This window comes from Dromaius novaehollandiae, chromosome 5 (genome assembly GCF_036370855.1).
Source record: "Dromaius novaehollandiae isolate bDroNov1 chromosome 5, bDroNov1.hap1, whole genome shotgun sequence".
Classification (NCBI taxonomy): Eukaryota; Metazoa; Chordata; class Aves; order Casuariiformes; family Dromaiidae; genus Dromaius; species Dromaius novaehollandiae.
The window spans coordinates 38,548,724-38,567,267 of record NC_088102.1 but is presented as its reverse complement, the minus strand read 5'-3'; the positions used below and the strand labels follow the sequence as shown (position 1 = coordinate 38,567,267).

The following is an 18,544-nucleotide window of genomic DNA, read 5'->3' as shown; positions in this document are numbered from 1 at the left end:
TTTTTGATTTGGGCTATCCATGAGCTTCTGGAATGGACTATAAAAAGCAGATGCAGTTATTCTTACATTACTGTCCTACTAAAGTGGGAATGATAGAGATGGCTGAGAAAAGTAAAAATCAAACCTATTCTAAGTTTTGCAAAGTCCTAACTCTACAAAATTGTCAAATCTTAGTTTCATTTCTTTCCCTTCTAGCATCACGTTTCACCTCAAGAGGTTTGTAATAATTATTTATTATTTGATAGCAATATGAAATAAACATTAAACAACTGAAAAATGATTCCTGCCATGAGGCACTTTAAGCACACAAAGGTACTATGGAAGAGAAAATATATCACCTTGATGAAAAGTGAATAGAAATTGGATAGATGCCATTAGATTAGATAAAGCAAGATAAATGGATGACAGGCAGAACAGTCGAGAAACAAAAGGCTTAGAGAGAACTGCTGATGACAGCAGAAAAATTGTATATTAAAGTTTGTTTTTTTAATTAGGGAAGACATTTTTATTAATACAGTTATGGGCTTTGTGGAAGAGATGCATCACAGAAATTAACTGCAGAAGCCCAGCAGAAAATGCCAATTATTGGGACAACATCTCATGTCAATCGCAAGGAATGTGATGAATTGTAAAATGTATTGGATGGAGTTTCAAATGTAATCTGATAACCAGAAATCAAGCCAGTGTCCTGCCAAAAAAGGTAAAGATGATGAAGGGGACAGGTTCTTATATCAAATTAGTTATCAAAATGACAGCAAGATAAACTACTGAGAGAAATATCTAAGATGATTTTGAGTGAGTTATGAGTTCTCAGCAAGTAAAGAACTAAGATTTCATAACGAAAAACTAACGATTTTAACTAAAGTAAGGGACTAAGACTTTTTAATGAAACATTCAATAAAAACAGCAGTTTTAACATTTAATATGTTATTTCCATTTAGACTAAGATGACAACCGGCTTGTTTTGCTGCAACTACTACAAGGAATCACGTGGCCGAGATTCTCACAATGGCTGAGGAACATGAGCAGAGCCATCTGATGCCTCTTTTAAAGCACGTCAGCTCCTTTTCCTCAGTGAATAGATTGTTCTTTTTTTATTTTCTTCTGTGTTAATTTTTTCCTTAGATTTCCTTTTCTGCTAGACTTATCTTTTGTGCTCTTGGAGTGCGGAAGGCTATGAAAATGACAAAATACATATATGTGCCCTAAGGACGGTAACGAACAACAAAACTACACCTACAGCCAACACCTATTTTGGAATTCAAATCTAACTACCAAACACAGTAGATTTGTGAGAGGAATCTGGCTCTCACTACTACAGCTGCCCTTACTAAAATGATGTTGGCTTGCTGGGACTTTCTGCTAATTTTACATTGCTGTTCTGTTGCAGTAAACAGTCATTGTTAACAGTGGTAGGTTTCAGCAGAACTCTTCAATTATACTAGATTAGCATGGATGAGCATAGCTAAGAGTTTAGAGGGAAACCTACACAATCGACAGTGTCATTCAACAGGGAAAAGATTATCTCTAAAGGTTCAGTTAGCCTCGCTTACTAATAAAACTAGTGCTAAGCTAAACAAATCTTTCCTCGATTGTGCCAAATGTCTGGGGTGGACAATCTTCACGCCAGAATTTCCCTTCTTATTGTAGATTAAAAAGATTGTTTTTTCAGCTGCAGTAGAGCCCAGGAAAAAGCCAGTACAAAAAACAACTTAGCTGATTTTGCATCAGATAACCCAGCAGACTCTGTAACTGTTTTTTCTCCCCTCCCTGCTGGTTCTTCTTGGGCCCTATCTGCTATTTTAAAACCAAAAGTGCAGGAATTTGATATAGTCTAGAAATGAAAGCAGCAGTTCTTACTTTGTAGATCATTTACTCCTGAGCGGGAATCCTGCTCCAGTTCCCAGGACCTGCTCTCCTGCCCACTTGCACAGGTTAGGCTGCCTGCAGCCCACCAGGAAGGTGCCTGGGAAGGCAATCAGCAGCTCCCTGATAGGTGCAAACTCTGCAGTAGCACCAGGGTCTCCCAGCAGCAATCTACCAGCTGTTTCCTGCTCCCTCTTCAGGTAAAAACACCCTTCAGAGCAACAGGATGGCCTTCTACCAGGTGAGAGAAAAAATGTGTCTCGTTTTCTGCTAGATCTCACCAAACACTAGTGCCTCTTTAGGCCTTGGAGCTGTCTCAGAGACTTCAGTCTCACAGCAGATTCTGATTTACCTCAGGGGATATTGTTCCTTAGCATAAGAACAAAAATCAACCCTAATTCTTCACCTCCAGAAATAGCTTAGGTATCCTGTATCTACATCCTTAGCCTGCAGGAAATACCCATAAATAATTTACTGATCCCCACTAAGAATGGCTCTTGGAATAACAGGATTTTGATTCAAGATTTTATCTGGTTCTTCATCTGTAGATTTTCAAAGGCTTTCAACAGCGGGGAAAAATATGCCCAGTATGCATTTGGATAAACTGAAGGCCAGAGACTAAATGTCTTCCTAATGATTGTACAACATGTATCAGTACTAAAATCTGAATAAGACTTTACCAAATCACATTGTCTTCCCAAGCAAATCATTTAAGAGTTTGGTTTGACTTTATCAGTGACTTGCATTTTCACATGGAGATGACTATAAAGACTATCCCATGGCTCACATCCTCCAAACCCCCTGCAAGGAAAAGCTCTCTATGTACAGATTTTCCCCTTTTCAAGCTGAAGAAAGCAGCAGCACTGTCTGCACCGTACGCTATGCACCAGGTGGAGGCTTCTTCATGGTTTCTTTTATTGTCATTAGAAAAGGCTGTGGACAGGGCAGGCTGTACAATGACTGGAAATGAAAGACGAGAAACAGAGGGCTGAAAGAAAGCGAATATATACAGTCCTCCTTCAGCCCACGTAATCATCTAGACCCTGCACATACATACTCCCTGGTAAAAACAAACCTGCTGGATTGAGAATGGGTAAAGGCTGAGGAGTCCTGAGCACCTGGGAGCAAACAGTGAGAGATGGGGCTACAAATGTGCCACAGTACCAGGAACAGCTGTGGAGTCCCTACTACTTTCAACATGTAAAACAACAAATCACAATTTGGATTGTTTTCTTAGAAAAATATTATGCTTCATTTACGCCATGCACAGCACTTGAGAGATGTGGCTCCATAAAATCCAGTTCTTTGAAAAGTTTTTCATCAAGACCAGGGTTAATGGGCCACAAGTCAATAAAACTCTTTATAGAGCAATTTAAATGGATTGGATCTCTCCTTCCCCCACAAGAAAATCCTGTCCAGAGGAAACTGTTTAGGAATGAGTTTCCTCTCTACCATTTTATAGAAAAGCAACAATGGCAGCTAGCAGCACTTTACGAGAAACATTCCATAAATCCAAACCAATTAGTGCAGAAAAGAAGGCAAGCAGCATTTGTGTGTGTATACCCTAAAAACGTCCCTTTAGCACACATTTGCAAACACCAGCAAAATGAACAGACTCAAAAGGCAGTGGACTGCTGTCTCACCTCCAGAAACCTAGCAGCATGGGTGTTTATTTTCCTTTAGTGCAATGCATGTAAACTATATTACACATGCAAATTCCACATATTAAAAAAAACACTGCTAAGACTGCAAAGTGAAGTGGTCCCTGGCTCTCATCTTGAGAAAAATAAGGGGGAGAAATGCAGATGCACTTAACACAGTTTTGCAGGGGAAACAGCAAGAGTGGACAACAGTTTCAGTAAGAAAATTAGTGAAGAGAAAGCTTGAGGGAAAACATGAGATGGATTCAGCATGGGATAAAGAAGTCAATCAAATCTCTTACCTTAACAAAAGTAAAATATGCCTGGACAAATTCTGTCAGATTACGTTTGATTTTAAGATTCAGGTGTCAATGCTAATGGGAAGCAGAGATTCTGAAACATTTAAAACAGTCTCTAGAAATCATGGACCTAGGCAGTACAAGCCAAACTTCAGATAAATCACTTCTGTTTGTTTGTTTTGTCCTGCCATTAACTTTTAGGGTAAGGGTATGCTCTTTTGGGTAACCCTAGGTAGATCACTTATCTTGCCTCACTGTGCTGCACTCTGACCTCAGAAGCGGCTAATTAATACTGATTGATTTTACATTGTTATATTTCTTATGTGAAATCAATAAAGCTGCTTACATCTCTAAGTTCTGACTAACATTCATCCTAAGCATATGCTCCTCATCTAGTCTTGGGCTTCTTGGCCTATCTGCATGATTTATGATACAGTAAAGGCTTACAGAAATACCAGAAATTGCTTACATGAGCCTGAAGGATGGGAGATGGTGGTCTTGCCCACAGAGAAATGGGCGATGACTTGAGAATAAAGGCAAAGAGAAAGTGCTGTTGATTGCTTCTGCAGTGCCAGGAGACCACTGAAGTACAAGGGAGACAAAAGCATTTTTATACTACTTTTGAATTGCCTTTTCTGAAGCAGTCACTTCATCCCAGGCAGGCCTTTTTTGGAGCACAGTGGTTTTTTGGCTGTACACTTTATTGTAAGAGGCCACAGCAGTACACAGTGACTGTATTAGCTTTGTACAACCAAAAATTCTTCCCTAAGCAGAGGCCATTTCAACTGCTCAGGTAGTAGAGAGGTAGATGGATGACTGAAAATTTGACTCAGAGAGATAATGTGCCCAGGAGGCTGAAAGAAGATGAGATCCTGCTCTGCAACACCACACACAACAGGACATTCAGGAGGTGGCATCGGAATCCTAGCTCCAAACTCTTAACCCATTAGATAACAACGGTAGTAAATACTCTCAATGGCTATGTACAAAATGGGACTTTTTACTACCAAAAAAAAAAAGTTCTCGGAGCAGTCTGTTAGTGCAGTTCTTCTTATAGTAATGAATAACAGTCACAGGCAATGACTCCAATAAAAATAAACCATCATTGCACGCACATGTGGCTAGGCTTTCTCCCAAAGGAGACATTCAATACTTGCAAAGGAAAGAAATGGAAGGAAAACAAACAGAAGAAGGAGATAGAAATGAAAACCAAGAATTTTTCAAGAATGGAGGAGAAGCAGGGGAGTGGGCAAGTCCAGGAAAGAGGATACTTTCTGAATGTCATGTCCTGCTATACCTCGCTTTTTCAGTTCTTGCCTCTAAAGAGCAATACATGCATAAAGGACTTTTTCTTACTGTGTAATGCCAGGACCTGGGAATCAGGATTCATGAGCTCTCTTCCTAGCTCTGCCACTGTCTCATTTTCATTTACATGAAAATCACATAACATTCCCTTGCATTAGTCCAAACTCAGGCATGGAGACAGACATCTGTAGCAACTTCACTGTGTTAAGTTTCTGCCAGGTAGGCACAGCTCCAGAGATATCCTGCTTTTCCCTACACAAAGGATCAAACAGTAGCTCTGTTACCTGTTTCCCAAACACAGCGGGGTCAATTCCTTCCCCTGCCCCCCATAAAACCAGAACAAAGGCACGTGTTTTGGTTGTGATGTTCTCCTCTGCCTTCAAATGATTTCTAGCACTTACTGCCTATAAAGAGGAAGCTCTCACCAGATACTCACATCTGGAGATTAACTATTCATGTTTTCTAGGTCCTGAATCTATCTTATCCAGGTAATTGCTGGCAACAGATGACCAGTCTGCAAATTGCTCCAGTCCTTGTGGTGTGCAAGTATTAATCCAACACTGGATTTCCAGTGAGGGAGCTTAGCATGAAGCATCTGCTGCCATATGACAAGGTTTTAGCTCAGGCACTGTAATGAGGAGCTCTGAGTATCTCTAGACTCAGTAACCATAACTTCAATGGAAGGAAACCAGCAAAACCTCAAATGAAAATCAAAGACAATCACAGACAATGAAAATAAAGCTTTCCAAGGTAAACTGCCGTGACGTGCTCCAGTGGAATGACTGTCCTGAATGCAATAGGCCAAATCTAACAAAATGATTATTTTGCTTAGCTGTCCTCTCCCAGACTGTGAACAGAGTCCTGAACTATCTTAGCCAGAATATCTTTTTCCTGCCTGGTAGACTTAAGGATTCACAATATGAACTGCTCATAGTAAGGGAACTGCTCATAGTATCAGGCAAACATTGGGACATTTGAAGTTTTAATTGGAGAAATACATCAAATCCAAAATATTAATCCAAATTGTGTCGAACTGCAACAATCTGGCCTTGGAACTGCACAAAAGCAGGCTGCCTCCAGTACACTTCCACTTAAGCCAGGGAGACTAGGCAAATAGCCTCATCTTACCTTCATACTCCCTCCACGTGCCAATCCCTTCTGCAGTCCCAGCGCAGGCCCGGGCATACATTTCCCTGTGTGAAAGACAGGGTACGAGGAGCCAATCAACTCCCGACTGTTTATGTAACACCAGCCCCTGTGAAATTCTTCTTCCCAGAGTCACTTTCTGTCTCTCTGCCACATGCCTTATTCCCTACTTGGTAAACCGAATTTTGTCATCTTTTCTGTTTTCCAGTCTTTCCTAATTCTCCCAGCAGAGAGTTCTCTGGAGGCCAGGAAACTTCACAAAAGCTTGGCCATGACAATTTCCTATGCTATAATACTTCTGAGGCCCAAAGGCCTGGTAACTGTCCAACATGAAGGGTAATTCAGGAGAAAAAGCTAGTAGCATTTACTAAGTAGGAAAGAGTACAGACAGACAGCATGTCCTGATTACCACAATGAAATAGTATTAAGAGAAGGGATCTAGGAATGGTGTTGTGGCTGGATAAAGTTGGGTAACGTAAAGACAGACTCCTAGGGGAATGTTCCTGTGTGGCAGTCTGCGGTCGCTCATCAGGCTTACGGCCCACTGTTGTGAGAAGAACAGAAAATAAATACCGTTCAGTTCGAGTCTGGTTCTAGAAACAAGAAAAGGGCTGAAGGATACAATTCTTATTTATGACACATATGGGAACACTGCCTTATCCCCAGGACCATGCGTCCTGAATCAGGAAGAGCTCCTAAGGGAGCGACAGTACAAGGGCATCAGAGCAGTTCTCCTGAGACCATGCGGCTGCTTCCATCAGGCCTGCCAGATTTGCCTGGAAGAGGTGGTAGCAGCTGAGAAAACAGCGGGGAAGCCCAGCAGCTACCCACTTTCTCTTCCACTGAGCCACATGCATAGATAGAGGTGCCGTTGGCTCCTCTGTCCTTGTGGCTGAAGAGGTCGGGATCCAAACAGCATCCAGCCCTCATCACTGCACAGAGCAGAGCAGCTGGGTGTAACTCTCAACTATGACATAAGAAATAGACATTTAAAAAATATGACATTAACCATTGCCATCATGATTTATTGTTTTTATTGTTCTTCAGATCTCTATTAACCTTACTTACAAGAGCTTCAGCAACATATTGCTTATTTTACCTTCTACAGATGAAAAAAGTATCTGCTGCAAATTGAATTTCTGATCCCTGTTTCTAATGTGTCTCAAATCTTTATTCAGTTAATACTCTTTCCTTCTCACATAGACAGCATTTCACTTTCTTTTGGCTTTCCATAGCTAAAAAAGCTCAAAATCACTGTTTACAAAAAGAAAATTAATCCAGTGTAAAGGGCATCACAAGGGCGCTCTCCCATTCATCGTTTTTAGACACCAGTAAAAACAATGTCCCTCATACTTTCTTGATATAAAGTCACAATCTTAAGTTCCCAGACTTGGGGCAAGGAGAAATGGGATTCAACCAAGTTCTAGACCACAGTATAAATATTTTCACCCACATTACTGGCTGCAAAAAGCTTTTGAAATGAAACAAACAAAAACACTTTCCAACTTCTATTTTTGTATGTTCACTTTGTTCTGTTCCTAAAAGTTATGTCCTTGGAGACAACCTAACACACAATACTGCTAAATTCACATGTGAGAGACAGGAATTTTATCTTATCTGAAGCCTCAGTAGAATATATTTTAGATTCCGCTGGGTATCACATAATAAAGACAAGAAAAAAGCGATACAGATCTGTGGGCTAATACACACAGATGTAATGGATGTACTTTTGGAGTACTGTAATATTTTGCAGAAGTCGGGAAAATGTCATAGATTTAATATTTAATTTCAGTCTTTCTAAAAGACTCAGATTTTCTGTAGCAAAACATTATTGGGAGAGATTTTACCAAGGAAGTGAAAAACAATGTGTTAAAAGAAAGCTTCATGGCCTTGTAAAAATCATCTGTATTACTGAATTATTACTACAGTTGAGTAACAGAGTACTGGAAAAACTTTTCTCTAACAACCAACAAATGTTCAGGGTGACTTGGTTTAAGTTTCTAGTGGTTCCCCACCAATTAATACATTTTTCTTCGCTGACTTTGTAGTTTTGTTATCTAAGGTAAAGGCAAACATACTTTATTTCAGTACGTGGTACAGACGATAGCTGGACAGTCCTTTAGGAGCTGGCACACTGCTTTGAAACCCATCAGATCTGGAATGTTTTGACGACAGCGTGCCCTAAAGAAGCATCAGCAGGTTAGCAAGCCCTTTTACGCTGCAGGAGAAGCAGAAGCAAAGGTCAGACATAATGGTCATTCTTTTCACAAAACTACTGGCAGCTACATTTACAGCTCATAACCTTCGATATTCTCTTGCATGGTTATTGCATTTTAGAAATTCAGATTGGTCTATGTGATGTACTAGGGATCCTAAATATTTGTAAATTTTTGAAAACTTAATTTGTTATGCTCAAAGGACAAAAATGTGGTCTTAGCAAAGAAAACGCACAACTGTAGGATAAAAAATTGGTGAAAAAGAAATCTTTCCACCTCTTTTTTCCTGTAATGGCACCCAAAATGCAACTTTTATTTATTACATTTCTTATAGTGACAACTTTCTTTTCTGTATTTAATAGCAATAAATTTAGATGAGTGAGAAACTCCTTGAATTCTTTCATGCTAATTTAGACCTCTATTTTCTCTTTTTAGCCTGCTCTGTTATTTCAAATGAAAACTGGGATAGCCAATCTAAGATCGCCAGTGAAAAGTAAGACAAAATACATGAAGAAAGGAAAACAAACTAGTTTCCTCTTCTTTTTAATAAGAGTTGGACTAGATCCAGCAGGAAGCATAAAAAGAAGTTGAGAGGGGATCAAGTGGCTTTCTAATTCCATCTGCAGCTTGAGAGGAATATGGGGAAATATTTTTGTATTATTATTAGATAAATAAATTCAGGCAGTGAGAGAGACTAACTTCTCTGACATATGCTGGAGAACAAACACACAAGTTGGACCAGAAATATCAGCTTGCACAGTAAAACAGCAGTGCTGGCTCAGGCCTGATAAGGCTTTATTGGCTTAGACTCCAAGCCCAATCTCCTGGACCACAGTCAGCTCTGTACAAGGCCAACTCAGGTGTCTTTGCATCCTACACACCACAGCTTCCAGCTCAGCACGGTAGAGCATGTAGACGCCCTGAACTGGATTCTGCAAAGCCAATGCAGAGCAGAAAGTAGTATATTATCCATGTTTTTCCTTTATTTGGATTTATTGTAAACTTCCCTCACATTATTTTATATAATGAAGAACTGATTTTATAGTAAATCTGCCTTTTACCTTTCAGTCAAGTATCTTTAAATGCTTCCACAATGTGGGCTTCAGCTTAATGCGCTAGCATCCTTTCCATTTCTGACTGAGCGGTTGTCTTTCAAAATCACATCACTTTTTTCCATCGGTTACAGCAATCAGTCCAGGGAAAGGTAATATCATGAAAATTATATATTTTACATCTTCTTGATGCAGTACGAAGAAGAAGAGCTAGCTGGCTAGGCAGACCTCCAACATCAGAGTCCATTGAAAACCTCCACTTTAGGGTGCCGTCCCTCTCAGGCAGTGGTATCTCAAAATTGTTTCTATTCCTTAAAGCTGGTCAGTAGTCTGTATTCAGTTTCTAAGCAACAGGAGAGTTGCTTCTTTTTTTTTGGTCTGTTTTTAGATCACAGCTAAAGGCACTGATAGCACAGGAACTGCAAACAGACACCAGAGATCAGAAAGTCTAGGCAAAACAAACCCCTCTAGATTAACTGATCATACCATGGGTAGATATACTGATAAGGCTGAAGAGAAGAAAATATGCTATTTTCTGTGCAGCCCATCTTGAAAACCCAGTCACTGGCTATCATTCTCCTGGGTTGTCAATCTAGAAAGTTCAATCACATTAGCTTCAAAAAAACCAGCATCAATTCAAGTTCAAAGTATAATATCCTAGTGTAACAGACACTCAAACTCCTTAAATACTCTCCTTTAATATGTTTAGAGCATCATGAAAGTTGTAATGCCTGAACATGGGGGTCATGTCTGATTTCTGCCTTCTCACAGAGGATGCAATGCATTTTGCTTGCTGAAATCAGTATGTTGAAGCTTGCTTTGTTTTACAAGTTTATCTGAGGTGTCTGATTTTTACCAGTAAAAGCTCAAACTTATTGCTACATCAGTAAATACATTCTAGCACAGACCTTACCTAAGAAGAAAGTAAGGAGAAAAAGAAGAAAGAAGGAGAAAGCATTACTGAGGCAGGAAATCCTCAAGGTAGAAAAAAAATAATCTTGGAACTATAAATGAGCACATGCACACAGAAGGAGGACAAATATGTAACTTCACTACTACTGTTTTATAGACTCATTATTCTGACGGAAATACAAGACTGGAAGAGACTTCCTCTATTACTAAATCCTTCTTCTTCTTCTTTTTCTTTCTCTTCTTCTTCTTAAAAGGAGGTTTGTTGTTTCTACCTTCCACTGGAAAATTACTGCAGTACCACAGTTGCATGTTTGCTCCAAGCCAGAAAGATGTGAGCCTTTCCCAGATACAAGGCTTTGACTTCTGGATCAGTGTAACACCTAGACCCAGCTAATAAGATGAATTCTAACCAATCTTGCTGCAGTAGCCTAAAACATCACCATCCTGAGCTCTCTGACCGATCCATCTAACAAACTCACTTACAGTGGAACCAGTGAAAGAAAATGTACACTCAGGCCTCAGCCACTTCACTCAAAGTCCAACGCATCAGCTTAAATTACAGACCAGAGTAATCTGTGCTAATATGTTTCCTCTGCATGAAGATGGCAAAGCTGCCTTTGGCCGATTCTGCTGCAGGGACAAGAACTTGCAGCAGAGGGATGGGCTCGATGTCTGGCCATGGGAAGACCTATTTGTGTCTGTTTCTTCAGAGCTCTTGTTTTTTTCCCAAAGGAGCATCTCCATTCCCATAGTAGTTCTATTATGCCTTCTTAGCACTTGTTTTATTTTGAACATACATACCTTAAACACAAATGTCCAGGCTATATACGATACTCCAGATGAGAACTCCCCAGTGCCTTTCTACCATGGTACTTTCCTTTTTTCTTTGAAAATATCTTGCCTGACCCATCCTAGTATAGCACTCACCCTTTTCGTGATTGCATTACCCTGTTGATTTAGTCGTCCTGTGATCAACTAAAACACTCAAGTATTATCTTCACCTCCAACTTGCTAGCTCCTTATGTAAAGCAGAAACTCTTGTTTGTAACACCTAATAGTATTTTATATATTATGCTATTTATATTATTATCAATTTCATATTCCACTGTATTCTTACTACTTAAATTTATCCAATTTCTTCATAATGATATTCTGATCTTTTTCTTTATTAAGAATGTCTTCAAACTTTAAGTACACAATATTCCAGGATGGACTTAGCAGAACTTTTCTAAATAATCAACACTTACATGAGTTAGGAATTTTTGTTTGCTTGCTTTCAATTACAAGGAAAAGAAAAAAAAAGGATCTGGCAAAAGACAGGAGGCAGGGGGATTTGTGATGGCATTCCAAGGATAAACAACTTTGGTCACTGTCACTCTGAGGTTAGGAGTAATGACACTTCAGATATTGATGACAGAATCCACCCTAGGTTAATTCCACTCTATTTTCAGGAGAGAGCTCACACTAAAGTCCAATCAAAATCAGAAAAGTGATTCTACATAAACAGGATGGGAATTTGTATTCATTCTCTCTCTGCAAATGGACTTAAGCATACAAACTAAACATTTTTCAGACGGTTCAGACCAGAGTCTGAAAATCAATTCTGGTTCCTTCTCTCTCCATATTTTATACTGTTTTAGTGAGCTGTAAATACAATGTTTGTAAAAGGCATTGGATTAACAGACTCGCAGACTGAACTTCTCTGTTTATCTTCAGAACAGATTTTGTTATAAGTAATCTTACGCCTCCTATCCTGACCTCTAAGTGGCTCCAAGGGAAGAACAGGAGACATAGCCCTGATTTCTGAGAGTTTTGCTATCTGATTTACACAAAGGTGCACAATTATGCAATCAGATGAAGGCAAAAGGCCACTTTCCCAGTTACAAAAGAGAGAAAACATAAAAATCAAAACAATAGTGTCACTGTGACTATGCAGGTATCAAGGTAACAATGCTCCCTTCTGTGGGTTTTTTTTTGGACAGAGGAGAAAAACGATGGGGTTAATGATACTAGAAATTAAGATGTTGCATTAACCAATATGGAAGATAAGGGCCTGGACAAGCATTTTACTTGTCACAAAATTTAAATGGTAGCTCTTTGCTTTGTTATGAAATATGCAATAGCATAACCTGGAACAATTTTAATGTCTGCAAATGGGAGAGAGGTAGGAACGCAAGGTGACTTCTGGGCCCTGGGCCTCAGAGACAGCAAACACCTACGGTATCAGCAGAAACAGGAAAACAAAGAAGTACAATGGGTTTTGCAAGAAAGCTCAGAACACAGTCTCAGCTCTGTTAAGCTTACATTAATGGTGAACATTGATGAAGAAATGTTTAAGGCATGCAAAGAAAAGAGATTCAGAAGATGAGAGAAGTCAGTGACATAGAAAACATACATAAAACCAGTGCAGAGGGTGAGTTAATTTAAAGAGAAAACTGGACATAGAAGCAGGAGTGCCTTCACAACCAGGAACGACATACTATGAGGAGGTACAAAGACTTCTTAAGTGCCTGAAAAATAGGTAGTAAAGGTTGAGTGAGATCAAGCTTAGTGGCACATAAATGGCAATGAACAGATTCCAGCTCTAGTCCCAGCTGCAAAGGATTTAGTCTGGCAAGTTATTTATTCATGACTCAGTTTCCTCAGTTATGAGCACCTGGCAGGGTGTTGCAGAGATCAGTCAGCAAATGTTTGCACAGTAATTTGAAAACATAGTGTACCATGACGGGGTGAACTCACAACCAGTGCAGGTTGGCGGCAGCCGAAGAGGAGAGCTGCCTGGCCTGTGAAGAATAACTGGGGTGCTGCAGGTCAGTCCCTAGTGGAAAGCACCCTTATCAGTTTACTCTTCTGTCACCAGTCTCAGCAGAAAGACTCAATATAATTTAATGAATGAATTTACCTCTCTACCTGAGAGATGTTCCTGCTTCTTTGTTTAGGATGCTTTGCATTAAAAATCTCTGAGTTTGAAGGTTGCACAGCTCCTGCTACCTTTTGCCAATCTGGTGTTAAAATAATCTTCGTTAAGAAAAACTGCAAAGCTTATTAAAAAAGGGACAGAGATAAACATGAACTATTTAAAGGCTTCTTTCTGTTCTTTTCCATTCTGTCAAGTGTCCTTTCATTTCTAGATAGATTCTTAGATACCATATCGATTAGTGTTGTATAAGCACCTGAGTAAATGGGTTCTTGTTCAAGACTGATGGAAATATTTTTCTCTGTATAAAGTGTCCTGTTAACAGGAGGGGGCCATAAATCCAGCCCCATGTAACGTAGAAAGGACTACAGCGATGTTTATACTGTATAACCATCCCCCACAAGTCCATTAGGAAGGAACCTTACTGCAAACAGAGACATGAACAAACACACAAGTCAGAAAAGTGGCCTAGTGATATTTCAGCTCTAGATACCAGTTACTGACCCTTTTCCTCTACTTTTTATGGCATCCTTTCATTTGGCACTTTTCCTGTTTTAAGTCTGTATCATACTGCGTCGATAATCATCTGTTTATGCTACAATTGCACAGTGTGTCCAGATTCATCCTGTTCGCACGCAACTCACTAAATTCATATTGCTGCTTACGCTTGTATATGATCTATGGATAAGCAAAAGATTTCTGTCATCAGGGTTATCAGCCTAGAGCCTTTTCAATCAGAAGAAGCTAATAAGCTACTTATTTATATATTTTTAAAGGATGTGGTTTGTACATATGCATGGAAATTCGAGCACATAACAACCTTCCATGCCATCTTGATTCAAAAGATAGAAGGGATGAAGCAGAAGTCTCTGGAGTAGACTGTCTGTCCTACAAAAATATCTTTTTTTTTGTAATGCAAGGGTTTGCATAATTCCAATCAGTGCTCCTTCAGTCTGTCTGTATCTATTTTGACACTCAACAGCCAAAGGACTGTCCTGCCACATAAAAAGCAAGACAAATGGACAGTCAGTTGACATGGAAAGTCATTTTACCAATCTTTTGCTAATGGGATCTTTGATTTAGAAGATGTCTATGTGCACATTAAAGCACATGAGAGAGATCTGTCAGCTAGAGACAGTCAAGGTAGTCCAACAAGAGAAGCAGGAAAGCTACATCAGCATGGTGCTAGGTTGTCTTACTAGTTAAGGGCATAGCAGTGAACTAGTGCAGCTGTGCTGCTTTCAATATCCACTCTAGTACCAACAGCTCCATATCACACTGGCTGAACATCCTGGTCAGGATGCTCAAAATTTGCCCTGACAATAAATTGAAAGACAGTAAGTAATTCCAGTAAATAAGAAGAGATTATTACTCACTTGCATAATCTGCTAAAGATACCATGTGCATCCCACATTACTAGATCTTCAGTTATAGTCTGCCCCAACAAAAGACATTCCCCAAAAAACACTGATTTTCACACTCATGCAGAAGGGCCATACCTACCAGGAACCTTTCCTGGGGAGCACACAGGGAAGTCAAAATGGCCATGTTCAGCCACATCACAATATTTAGGCCATTTGAAACAGAAGGAGGAAGGAGAGAACACGGAAAATAGCACAATTCTCAAAGAGATAAGAACTAAACAGATTAAGAAAAAATATTTCTTTCTTCTGTGTAGGTTTTGTAAGCAAGAATGAATTATTTTCTGTGACAAAATAAGGACGTTTCTTTTCCGTAGTTCTGCAAAACCTAAAAAATTGGGTAAAATAATCTCTTCTGAGGACCTCCAAAAATTGACACATAGGCTGGGTTAATCAGATAGTAAATCTGCTCAACCTGCATTACAGTATGGCGACATTCTTCAAAAGCAGTGTCCTCCATAATGCAGAACCACAAAAATTTAATCTTGCCTAAACCCCCCCTACTTTCCTACAACTAGTCTATCTCCTTATATGACTCCATACCATCACCCATTTTTTTTTTTTTCTGAAATCTCTGCATTTTCATGGAACTGATTTTCCATACGATAGGCACATTATACAACTGGCTTAGAACAGATACACAGCTATGATAGGCAACACTTTGTATCGCTTTCATTTTAAAACCCAACCTTCAGAAAAACGGTGGTACTATTTGTTTCCCATACCCAAACACCTGGAATAGTCACATCTCTTTTTTATCACTGCTTACTGGAGCTCATTATCCTCTACCATCTGCAGATTTACTCATACCTTAAGACTTGAAAAACAGTATCGTACTATGTACATAATCTGCCTTACTGTACTATGTACATGATACATGTAGCATATACAGGCAGGTTTTTCCAACACAGATTGAAGCCACTGAATGGCACTTCATTTGTCCTAATAATTCTGCTAAAAACCCACATGCAGGGCTTCCTTCTCTTCTTGTTTTGGTCTACTGAAATTTCCTTTTCTGAACCTCCCCAAATCTAGCTACACAGAGGGCAGAATGGAGGCAAGAATACCTCCTGCCTCACACCCAAACGTGTGCAGCCTTCACACACCCTCAGTCACCTTCTTTGCCCAAAGATTCATTTCAGTGCTCAGTTCTCTATGGGCTTCCACTTGCTCCACCTTGACAAAGATTGAGAGCTAGCTTCTTCTCTATTCCCTCCAATGTAGGCCAAACGCTTTCTGTCTAACACTTCGCAATACTCATAGCCACCTCTATCTTCTTCTTTCTGGTTTGACTCCAAAACTATGCTTAAGACTACGGAAAGCATCTTTTTATTTTCATTGCCTCTTCTTCTTAATCTCTATTTGCTTTAGTAAGTCACTATAACTGTTACAAAGTTAACAGAAAAAAGCTCAGCTATACTGTTTGTATTTCATTTGTGTTAGGCATTATTCCTTCCATCTCACAGTGATTTCAGTACGTCTTCTGCCAGGTTACATTTCATTGCCTCTTTTCTCTTCCCAGTCAATATTAGTATCTCACCAAAATAATTAGAACCCCTTTTAGTATGAGGCTACAATCTTCTACCATGTTCGAACACTAAAAAGTTTGTTCCAAACTTCATTGCTGTATTTGCTATCCTACCGATTATTAAGGCAAAATTTAGAAAGTGTTAACCCCACATAGTGCTTACTGTATTTCTTTCTCATTCTACTTGTCTTGTTTGCAATTGCTTTATTTTCTGTGGTTTATTTGCTTCACTTCCTTTTCACTGATGAAAAACCCATCTGAGGTTATCTTTAAAATGGGACTAGGTAACTCATGATCCAACAGCCATAGAGTCTATATGACAACTATTTTCACTGTTTTATGGGGAGACAGATATCTGGTTTCACTTATATTCTGAAACCATCATAACTGCAACAGCTTACATTATTTCTATTTTTAATATATTCTCAAACATTGGTAGAGTTATAGGCAAACATCTGTGCCATTTGGAAGACTTGCTTCACTCAAATTATAACGAACCCAGATCCAAATAAAGAATCACAGCAGTAAGCCTTAGCAAGTCACATACACCTAAACTTCACCCTCACTCTCACCCACTCTCCCAGCCCTTCCCCAGGCTGGAAAGTACCACGGCTGCTTCACAATCATAGTTTTGGAATGCTTATTCAGTGCTTATTCAGATGATACTAAGCAGAGCAGCACAAAACAGCTGGTCTGTAACCAAGCACACAGCAAAAGTTACGTCTGGCATCAGTCTGCACGAGAGAAGTTTTGTAATTTTTTTTTTTAAATAATGAGTCACCATAGACTTACGGATTTGAAACACTTTACATGGAGCAGGAAAATTGCTGTATAACAACTCACCTGGCAAGGCTGTGAAAGTTCGATGCCATATCTCAATCTTAAAGACTCTTTCTTTAAAATATCGTAGGAAAACATTAATATTGTTATAAAATAACACTCTGCGCTTCTACAGCAGTTTCCATCTGAGAATTTCAGAATGCATTACAGACCTTAACACAATATTGAGAGTCTCACAAATCCCCTGGGAAGTATAAAGTAAAACAGGCCCATAGAAGTCACCATACCAGATCTGGCCAGTGTTTCACTTAATCCAGCACCCTGCCTCCAATAGACAAGAATAAAATGGTAAATATAGCATGTCAGCTTATTAAACCCTACCATGCTGGCCCCCAAAGACAGCTGAGCACACATGAAAACAGTAATCTTGGGGCTTGCTGACTCCAATTCAGGAAAGAAGGGTAATTATAAGCATAGGGGTAACTGAGGAGTCTTAGTTTCTAGCGCAGCCCAGTTGTTTTTGGCCCAGGCTCAAAGGGCCTGCATGTTTATGTATGGATTTCAGGAGAACAGATGTCAAGGTTAATGACTTACACAACTGCGTAGGGAAAACCGAATAGCAGTACCATATAGCAAAAAGATAGTGACAAATTCCCTTCACAAACAAATTTGTGCGAAAAGATTACCTTTTCCGCTTTCCCCAAGCTCTTATGTCACCGCCCTGCTTTGGAACTCATGCAGCTTCAACCCCACCTCAGCAGTTAAAAGACTCCTACTGTGGTCCCTGCTTGTGTGTTTTGATGGCATAATTAACCTAAATGCAGACAGGCGCCCCCCCCCCCCCCCCCCCCCCATGGCACTGCTTCTGTCCTGAAGGAAACTCAAAACCAGAACGTTGGCTTCTAGAAGGGGACAAAAGAGGAAAGTTCACCCATTCATTAAGTAACCTGTGGTTGTTCAACCGACAAAGCAAACCTAATCGATTTTAGGGCAGGCAGGATTTCATTGCTTTGCTGAATTGGCTGCTGTCTTATTAATGCTCACCAGACACATGGAGGGTGGGGTGGAGAAAGGGATAGCTGGCTGAAAAAATACTTGCTGGACAAACAAAATGATGGAATCATCTCCTCAATAACGAAGAAAAAGCCTGTGTAGAATTTGTATGCTTAATTTCCCCATGTTTTCCACATACTCTTTCTGCCACCTGCTGCCCTGGCATTGCCCAGAGTTTCAGGAGTCTGGACTACTGTATGGTCCCTGAGCTTTCACAGAATGAATACTGCGTGACTGAGAACAAGCATCTAGCAAGCTAGTGGCCTGTGCTGTCCAGAAGATGCTATGTTTCACGAAAACTTTTTGCTTGAATCCTCCTTAATGACTACATGCTCCCTTCACATTTGGAAGAGTCCCACCCGCAGACCTCATAGCCCAGTGCTCATTTCTCTGGATACAGGGAATGACT

The 18,544-nt window shown here is 39.8% G+C and overlaps 1 protein-coding gene across 15 annotated transcripts in view; it reads right to left on the bottom strand.

The window, feature by feature from the left end:
• Positions 1–18,544, bottom strand: part of RAD51B (RAD51 paralog B) — a 411,492-nt gene that overhangs the window by 141,495 nt on the left and 251,453 nt on the right. Inside the window, exon 9 of one of the 15 annotated variants that reach the window (XM_064512494.1) lies at positions 6,239–6,303. The exons of the other annotated variants lie outside the window; for them this stretch is intronic. Within the exon in view, the coding sequence (XP_064368564.1) occupies positions 6,239–6,303 (65 nt within the window). The remainder of the gene's footprint in view (positions 1–6,238; positions 6,304–18,544) is intronic. 15 annotated transcript variants of the gene reach the window in all.